General features: G+C 39.2%; 1 protein-coding gene across 4 annotated transcripts in view; it reads left to right on the top strand.

Annotated features, from left to right (window-relative positions):
• Positions 1–280: 280 nt before the first annotated feature.
• Positions 281–10045, top strand: part of crb1 (crumbs cell polarity complex component 1) — a 28226-nt gene continuing 18461 nt past the window's right edge. For 2 of the 4 annotated variants that reach the window (XM_088077586.1, XM_042483964.2), the window contains exons 1-5: positions 281–500; positions 4752–4991; positions 5853–6048; positions 6212–6351; positions 7439–7618. In XM_088077586.1, the coding sequence (XP_087933712.1) occupies positions 431–500; positions 4752–4991; positions 5853–6048; positions 6212–6351; positions 7439–7618 (826 nt within the window). In that variant the 5' untranslated portion in view covers positions 281–430. Of the gene's footprint in view, positions 501–4751; positions 4992–5852; positions 6049–6211; positions 6352–7438; positions 7619–8889; positions 9052–10045 lie in introns of those variants that run through there. The other 2 variants (XM_088077588.1, XM_088077587.1) reach the window with 1 other exon arrangement.

Raw genomic sequence — 10045 nt, 5'->3', positions numbered from 1 at the left:
TAGTTAAAAAGCAGGCTGTTTCCTCTCTTGAAAACAGTCACCTATGAGTCTTTAAAAAAAAAAAAAAAAAAAAAAAATTAGCTGCCTTTTCAGGGGCCCAGTCCTTTCTGTGGGCGGCCCTGCTCATAGGTACCCTACATCCTAACATCAGTTATCTTTCTGTCTGTGCAGTGCTCTAACTCCCTCCCATGTAATCCGTCACTGCTCGGTTCTGTATGGGAGGGTGTGTGCAGCCTGTTAAACGCCACGCTGTAGTCTTTTTTTTATGTGTGATGGAGGCTCTTGATGGTGCTTCATCCAGAGAAAAAGTGTGCATCAAGTGGATCTGGATTTGACAACAGATGAGTCGCAGGAGGCAGACGCAAGAGCAGAGAGCTCCGTGTATGACAGGACTTCAACGCAACGATCAGAATGGTTTCCTGTCACGATTATGGATTTAATTTACACTTTTAAATTACTTGCATGCACCGTTCTCATCTCATCACTGTCGGTGATAGAGGGTAAGTATCTGCTTCTTCTTCCGTGGCTCTAAGTTTAAGTTATTGTTTACATGTTTGTGATGCTACATGATCATCATACCCTGTCATAGTTAACTGTTAATCAGTGCTTTGTTATATATATGTATAGGATTAGATTCATGGGGCTATTTGCAGGGGACAACTTGCATGAGTAGTTGCTGCATCCCCTCATTTTGAAGATGCCTTCTTTCGCCTCTGCAATTTAAAACGTTTATTTTGTGAACACTTCACTGCAAAAGTTTCCTGAAACCTTGAAATGAATTAAAACAGAAGTAAACATTGACACCAGCTTCAGTCTTCTGATTTTGGCCATTTGGCTTGGATCTTAGCCACTCCATGCTTTGAATATTAATTAAGACCGTGAGAGCTGACATCATCGCCTGTAGTGATTACTAAATATTCTAGGACAAAAAGAAATCTCACAATGGGAGGCCGTGTAGTGACCCATGAGGGGGTGTGATGATTGGACAGTAGGGGGTGTCTGAACAAGAGATGGGACAAAAGGGGGGACGCACTATATGTTTCTGTGGCTCTACAAAACCCCTAACAATAACATGTCTTCTTATCACCACTGAAACAAACAGACAGACAGATACACCGGCAACATGCATCTGTCAGGTGCCCAACATGTGCCATTGGAGGGCCTCCAGATAGGGCCAAACAAAGACCCTCAGAAGTGATTTGCATATGAAAGAAGCCTTACATGCTGTGGGAGGGGATGTGTGGTTGGCTGGAGATGTGTCTCAAATAGGCTCTGAATCCTCTGAACTCTGCCTCAGGGGAATATTAAAAGACCAGTGGATTCCAAAAAAAGCAAATCTTAAAACAGACACCACCTGTCATGGTTTCCCTAAAAAAATGTATGGATGGTCTTTAGTGATTTTTCTCTCGATGTCATTGTTTCTGTAGACATAACATACACACTGCTGCAACATGTGCCTCTACTTTGGTCGGAATTTACCGCCTGATCCTCGCTGTAATGAGAGCTAACATAGGCATATGGTCAGAGCATCACCACCTCCATCACACCCCGTGACACTCGGGCTGTACCTCCAAGTCCAAGTCTAGACATGTTTAAGATGCTCCTGAAGACCCTGCTGACTGTCTGAAATTGGATGACCTCCACCAGTGACAGAAGATTGCTGCCTGAGTTGGTGAAGATGGAGCACCCAATATAATTGCGCTCTTCTACATCTTCATAGTCTGCACTCAGCCTGATTGTGCTCTTGAGTCATGATTACAGTTTGCGATTATCATCTGCAAGGAATATTATTGCAATATCTCTGTTCATATCAGTGTAGGAATATTTGTGGCTTCATAATGATGCTGAGTCTTTCTTTGTGCAAGAAACATTTTAGAGGATTTTTTGCAATGTGATCCATTCTGACTATTATCTAATAGGAGCAGCACTTGTTCATCTGATCTGAAGCCTCTTTTCGTTAGCGTCGTGTCTCTTTGGCCCCTCATGTACATTCCTGAGATTATGAGGATTGTTGCCTCTTAGCTGGTTGCATTTGTTCTGCCTGGAGTATGGCAGTTTTGAGATGCCTCATGGTAGCTTTTTGTCTTTGATGTGTTCTTGCCTATGTAAGAGCTGCAGGGGGCAAGTCTCAAGGTATATGATATATGATGAAGGAGGAGGAGTGAAGAAATCCATCATCATGGGATTGAGGTTTCTAAGAAGTTTGGTTTTGCAGTCACAGTGAAACTGTTTAAGTTTTTCTTAAATCTTCTTAAAATCACGAGCGCCGCCATACGATGTTCAAACCCACAAAAGTGAGTTTAAAGTTATCATATATGAAGGTAGATTTGGGCAGTAGCGCCCAAAGGCTAGTGATTAGAGGCTGATATTAGCCTACTGTCTTTCAGAGGTTGTGGCATGCTCTATTTTTAAGTTGGCGTGAAGGTAGTGGTATATTGTGAAACTATACAGTCTGAGGCATCCTTAGCTTGTCGGGAGGAACTAAATAATGCTCCAAATTTAGGTAAAATTTTTAGCAAGGTAACAACCGGTATGGCAGTTTAAAAAAGGCGTCAAGATATCTGAAGGAAAATTAGTTCTATGGCTACCCATGAGTTTCCACTTACCTTGAAAAGACTCAGTAAATGTTTTGTTCCTTACAATCAATGTACTTTTTCAAATCGCGAGGGTCCAGTGAAGGTAGTTTGAGCATCTGATCAGGACGCCTCCAAAATGTGACTCCCCTTAGAGGTTTTCTGTGCACTGCAGGGCAGACCCACAACAGACTGTGTGGCCTGGGATTGCCTGGGTGTCCCCCAAAAGGGGCTGGAGACTGTTGGCGAGAGGGACCTCTGGAGTACCTTGCTCAGCCTGCTGCCCTCATGACCTGACCCTGGATAAGAAAATGGATGGATGGACAATCAGTGATATTCTTCAGTTTAAATCTGTATATTAGTCTTGTTAAGAGAAAAAGGACAACTATCTTATTTGATCAGTTACTGACCTGACATGTATAGACACATAACACATTAAAATAGGACTGTTGTGAAACTCAAAATGTTAACTATACCTATTTTAGTCTATTCATATCAAACAATCATTAACATTAATTAAGAAAATAAGAAACCAAAGAATATCAGCTTGTGATGCCATAACTCTCCATGTTGACACTGTTTTCAACTTTACACTACAAGAGCATAAACACACTCCTGAAATTTAGTTCTGACTTTTAGTTTTGGTGCACCATCTCAAGAGAGATGTGACCTAAATTGTTTGTCATGTAGTATATTTCCATTAGATGTTATGACTCATTCATTAAAAAAAACAAAACAAAAAAAGTCATTGTTTTAAATGTTTTATTCAGTGTAAGCCTGACATAGCTTCAGTGTTAGAACTACCAGATGCAATTTGTAGAGGTGATATTGTCATATTGCATGTTTAAAAAAACTTGAAGAGAGGTTTAAGAAGTTTAAGATGTTACGGACATTTGCCCAAACTATTCTAAACATGCAGTTCATTTTTGAGATTTGAAAAATTAGCTGTCAGGATTATAGCCTGAGTTGGTGCTGCTATAATTTCCTTAAACATACTATTTTAAATGTAGTTCTAGACATATGAAGATTTTGAATAGTTCCTTTCATTCTTTAAAGGTTAAGTGTGTAGGATTTAGAGGGATATATTGGCAAAACCAAATATAATATAATAATTATACAAATTCTTGTTTGCATCCTTATGTTGTAATATGCATTCCTCACCAATAAATGCCTCTAAATCTCCCTAAATCTTATACACTGCTCCAATAAAGTTCAGATCTCTTGGGATAACACTGTTATGGTGCAGTAATGCTATATTTATGATGAAATGAGAGTCTTTGAAATATAATTTGGTTGATAAAATTTATGATCATGAAAAAGTAAACAAAAATTACAAAAAACTGTTGTATATTGTCACTTGGGTAAGGTTAACATGAACACTTCTACAAAGTCTTTAAATAGAAACAATGTTTTAGACACACAATGTGAGAATTACTGCTTTCTGTTTAGGTATGCAGCCTGTGCCTTGTCTAAAATGAGACATAAACCCAGAGCTCTGGCAGTATGGCCCTGCTGATTAAAATACACCATTAAGTGTAAAGGAGTGAATGCCTCAAATCATCGGTCGGATGCAATTACCATGGAAATAGATTGAACACTGAGGCCAAACAGCGGAATTGGTTACCATGGAAATCATCCATGACGCCTTGAGAGGCCCTTGAATTTAAAGTCCTTGTACTGACAGCTGCTAGACACAGCTAAACAGAAATAAAAGAGCTTCATGCCAGACGTGATCAAAGTAAATTAGCAATCAAGGCAATTTCTGCTCCATGGATGTATATTGATGCAAACTATTGTGGCTTGGGGGGAATAATGATGATGTTTCAACTGTATTTTCTGTGTAATAGTCACACAGTTTATTTGAAAGTTTGCCCTGCTGATGGGGAGCAACTTTTCAGATCTAACAATTAATAATTGGGGCATTTTTCATTACATTTTGCATTATTATAAATACAACAAGATGTTATAAAGTAAAATTTATTTTTGCACCAAAAGAATTTCAGTTGCAGCAAATTAGTCCTCTGATCCAAGACTACAAGAATGTATGTGAGAAGCAGCTTATTGAAAATATGTTTTGTATGAAATAGATAAATAAAAAATAAATATTTACCTGCTCAGCCTAAGAGCAGTGATGTTCTGTGATATCAATATTTTCATATTTTCCATTTCTGTCCAAAGGTGCATCATCTCCTGACCGGCTTCCTTCACTAGTGGACCGATGCTCTTCAAATCCCTGCAAAAATGGCGCTATCTGCAAAGTCAGAAAGGATGGTTACGCGTGCTTCTGTGTGCCGGGGTTCCAGGGTGCTCACTGTCAGATTGATGTGAATGAGTGTGTTTCACAGCCCTGCAGGAACGGGGCCACGTGTGTGGACAGAGTGGGCAGGTTCTCCTGTCTGTGTTCTCCTGGGTTAACTGGTGAGTAGGAAGAACAGTGCTGGGTCTCCAAAGTGTAGCTTTAGAGAAACATCACATCAGTTCAATCCCAGAGCAACAGATGGCTTTGTGACAAGAGATTTATGAGACCAAGGGACTGCTGCTATATAATGTATTCTTTACTATAATTTATTGATTGAACTGAATTTTTGTAATGTGTGTTCCATGTCACACGACTTGTATAGGCATCATGGATACGTAACCCTTTGAAACCTGGAATGACACTTTTCCTGTGCTGCATTTAGATGCCTTTCACAAGTTTTTAAACCATTGAGTCCTGAGCAATTGGTTTGATTTCTTTCAAAAGCATGGGATTGAAAAGGCAATGAGCAACTTGGCAATATACATCCTAGAGATAAGGAAAACTAGTAGATTTAGAAAACTATTGTTTTTCAAAGTTAGGGAAAATTTTCTCAAGAGCTTTATTTAAAATTGTCATAATTACATATTTGACATTATTGTTACAGAATTCTTATAATTTGAATAAAACTCAGGAATAGAGCAATTCAGAATTAATATCACACATACGTGTTTTGAGAGTAAATTTCGTGCCATAAATTGGTTAGAAGGGCGTGGGGGCATTTTACCCCATTGTACCCTACATTTTTACGAGTGCAGGGATACATGTGTTATATTGCAGGGCCAGAGATACATTTATTATATACAATATACTGTTTTTAAAATTGCAAACAGCTGCAGAAGCCTTTCTGTGAGATAAAAGAGCAATCCACACATGATCACAGCCAGTACACATGAAAGCTTTGAACATTTTTGCCCCCTGCCCTCACTCTGTGCAGCAGACCCACTCGCCCTCTGACATATGTTTTGCTTTGATGTTCACAGGGGACACTTGCGAGGTCCTGATTGACGAGTGTCAATCACAGCCATGTCTCAATGGCGGCAGTTGCCATGCCTACATCAGTGGCTTCACTTGCACCTGCCTGCCCGGTTTCCAAGGACACCGATGTGAAATCAATATTGATGAGTGCCAAGAGCAGCCGTGCCAGAATGGGGCTCTGTGTATAGATGGGGTGAACGAGTAAGTGGCCCAGCTCCAGTCACTGAAAATAAAAAAAAAAAAAACATGTTCTGCATTATGCAGATTCTTAAAAACTTTCAGTTTTTACACCTGTCAACACAGACTGGAGGAAATACTGTAAATAATCTCATTAATGTGATTTCTGCATTCTTGATTGCCTCAGCTACAGCTGTGACTGCTCTCACACAGCCTTCACTGGCAATCGCTGTGAGACACCACTGTCAGCATGCCACTCTGAACCCTGCTTCAACAGCGCCATCTGTCAGGACAACCAGGGTAACTACAGCTGTGACTGCTGGCCAGGTACATCAAGCTCTTTCTGGCTAAGTTTTCTTTGAATAGAATTGTATGTTTGAATTACAGGCTTTTAAAAGAGATTTTTTTATAAGTCAAGAGACACAGGTTTAGCAAGTAGAGAAGAGAGCAGATGGAAGCATGGGTGAGAGACGAGAAATCTGCAAACAGAGAATTAGACAACTGATGATGAAAGAGTGAGCAAACACAGAAGTATCCTTAAAGGTCCAGTGTGGAGGCTTTAGGGGGATATTTTGGCAGAAATTGAATATAATCTTATAAGTATGTTTCCTTTTGTTTATAATTGTTTTGTTTTTGTTACCTTTCAATGCTGTGGTGGCATAGGAAGCAGGTCCTTGTCCACAAAGATTACCTTGTTGCACTGCTATGTTTCAACAGTGGCCCAGAATGGACAAACCAAACACTGACTCCAAATAGAGACATTCATGTTCTCTTGTCATGAGACGAGCACCTCTGCAATGGGAGTGTCAGAAAAACACATTTTTCAAAAAAATGAAACTGCTTTATTCAGTGTTTTTTTTAGGTTTAAATCACCTGGTCGATTTGTTTTGGAGAGGACGAGACCTCTGCAGACCTTTAAGCTCCCAGTAAAAAACATTTTAACATCTGGATTTTAAGTTAGACAAAAGGTGAGCAGAGATTAGCAAGTGCTAAATTAGCAGCCTTTCTCCAACATACCCAAACAGCATCAGAAAAACGTTGATTTGTAACATGAAACTATTTTATTCAGCATTTTTACCAGATTAAATCACCTGGTTTGTTTGTTTTTGGGAGAAGGGGATATAACTTGTCTTATGGTAAAAACCTCTTGAACAATGAACACTGAAGGAATTGTCACCAGCAGAAGTTTCAGTTGGTTGTAATCTGCAACCTCACCACTAGACACCACTAAATCCCCCTAAATCTTAAACATTGGACTTTTAAAACAGCCACAGACTCCAACCATAATCAAGCTTACATTTCCAGGAAGCTAAACCAAAATTCTGACTCTTCCTCTTTGTCTACGTACTTAATATGCACTGTCAATCTTTTATATTATTCCCTTAAAAAACACTGTCTGACTTCCTCATTCCAGGGTTTGAGGGGCATCAGTGTGATATTGACATCAATGAGTGCGGCAGCAACCCCTGCATGAATGGAGGCCGCTGCATTGAGAGGTCGTGGCAGGCTCTTTATGGCAGCCAGCCTCTGCTGCCCGAACATTATGACCCGAAGCATGCTGCAGGCTTCATCTGCAGCTGTGTAGGAGCTACAGGTAATTTATTCTGACTAATAATTATGTCTCACATAGATCTGACAGTGAGTACAGTCAGGTGTCTGATCAGGGGAATGAGCAGTTTCTGACTGGAGCAACAGCAGGGTGAAAGGGTAAATTGAAAATAGAATGTTTTGTGATTACTTAAAATGTAGGCCTATAAATTTACTCTGCAAATTACATTTATTGATTATAGTAATATAGTCTACTTGCCAGCAAAGTCAGCCCGAAAATGTTGAGTACCCCCGAGTTTTATCTTATAAATGCATAGTTTGGGTCTCCAACATTAGGAAACTGCCGGATGCTAACTTGCATATGTTGGCCATTTTGCCTAATTTATCTTGTTTGTGTAAACAATCAATATAATCACATATACTGATGGTATTTCAGCCAGTGCTTGGCCAATTTGGACATTATCTGGTTGGTTTTAGGGTTTCTTTGAGGGTGATGAATCCATTTGCATAGTTAGCATCCAGCAGTTTCCTAATGTTGGGGACCCATACTATGCATTTATTACGTAAAACTGAAAAATGTAAGGTTGCTTAACCCTGTAAAACGTGGGCAACGTGAATTGATTTCTTTCAAAAACTCTAAGAAAACAATTAGCAACAAAAGAAGAAATTACCCCAAATTAGCGAGAGATTATTTTAAAAGTACAATAAAATAGCCTGAAAATTGGTGAAAAATAAAGAAATAAAATGACATGGAAAAGTGTTTAAAAATAATTCCATGAACATGATCTTAATTAATAATAATAGTATATAATAAATAATAATGGCAATTGTGATCATAAGTAGAATCAAAAGAAATTTCTGAATCTAATAATTTCTTGCAGTTTGTGGAACATTTCCTACAAAGTTGCTAAATCCCTCCTTTCCCATGTTTTTGGAAAAACACACACACACACACACACACACACACACACACACACACACCAAACTGCATAGGGTTCAAAGCTTGAAATACTGTCAAAGGCATTTGGAAACCGTACAAGCAAAGTGATGTTGCTCCAGGTTTCAAAGGGTTAACTGGAACCAATACCTCTTTCAGTTGCAAAATCAGAAAATCCTTGTTTTCCTGCTTACACAAGACTTGATCTAACAATGGAGGTAATACTGTGAGCTGCTGCCTGTCGAGAGTTGTGTTCTAAAAATTGACTCTCTGCCAGCTGCTGTGGCAGTGACTCAGTAAGGTGGCCAAATAGCATTAGTTTAATCCCTAGGATCTGCTTTGCCGGTCTCCTGACTGGAGCCACTCAGCCCTACGTTGTTGTAGAGAAGTAGACAAGGAGCAGATCTCTGCTGGGATGGTGCGCACACATACAAACTAATATGGTGCTGTTAGACAAATTTGGGGCTATCCTGGGGGAAAAAGTGACGGCATGATGTGGACACCCGCACCATGGATTTGGGGGATTTTGTTGCTTGGAACAGGTAATATTAGAAGACATTTTTGTGCTAATAGATATAATTATAGGTATTACATAATAGGTATTTGTAAGGATTTCCTGTGTTCTTGTGCCTTTTCTTTTACAAATATCCACCTGTTGTTGCAGCATTTTTCTACAGTAGTACTGTGTTCAAGTATAAAACCTGACTACTCGTTGCATTAATATTAGCTTTTAAATTTAACCATATGTCTACAGTACACATCTCAAATACTGATAATATCTATAGCAGGGGAACCCAAATCTTTTTGAATAGGGGCCAGAGTACATAATGTAAAAATGCCTGGGGGCCATCTGCTTCTTGCATCTTTTTATTATTGTCATTAAAAAAAAAAAAAAAAATTAGACAAATGGATTTTGCGCTGCGGAAATGCCTGTTGCTATGTAACTATCTGTTTGCTTGTTTGCTGTCTCTTTATGAAAACACGTTAGTTTTATCAGCGTAGTTTCTACTTGCACGTCTAGAAACTGTATTATAGTCCTGCCATCGTAAAATGAATGGAGAAAATGCGTAATGTTCTTGACTGATTATTGATCATTGATTATTATTATTATGCAGTGGGCTGCATGTAATATATTTTGAACAACAAGCCATAGGCCAGTTAAAATCAGTCCTTGGGCCACAACTGGCCCCAAGGGCGGACTCTGAATATTCCTGATCTACACAATTACACCACATTAAGACTTCCGACGGCAAACACAAGCAGACGGTGTTCAAAGGATAATACATGGACAAGTAGATGTTGGGTATACTGGTGTCTGGGTGGCGTTAACCATGACAAACATAATAGGACCTAGTACAGGTGTATGAATGTGGCTTGCTTGTAGTAAATTCCCAGCAGAGAAATGTATTGCTTTCAAGACCATTGAATAAGGAATAATGCAAACATTCCCTTTTCGGTGAGCAGAATAATTTAGAACAGTACAGAGTTTATATCTGCAATCACGTTTTTAAGTTCTCTTAAAAAGCAGCAACATAG

The sequence above is a fragment of the Plectropomus leopardus genome, chromosome 5, assembly GCF_026936395.1.
Source record: "Plectropomus leopardus strain MGB_pleo_1.0 chromosome 5, ASM2693639v1, whole genome shotgun sequence".
Lineage (NCBI taxonomy): Eukaryota > Metazoa > Chordata > Actinopteri > Perciformes > Serranidae > Plectropomus > Plectropomus leopardus.
This window is presented reverse-complemented; position numbering and strand designations above follow the sequence as displayed.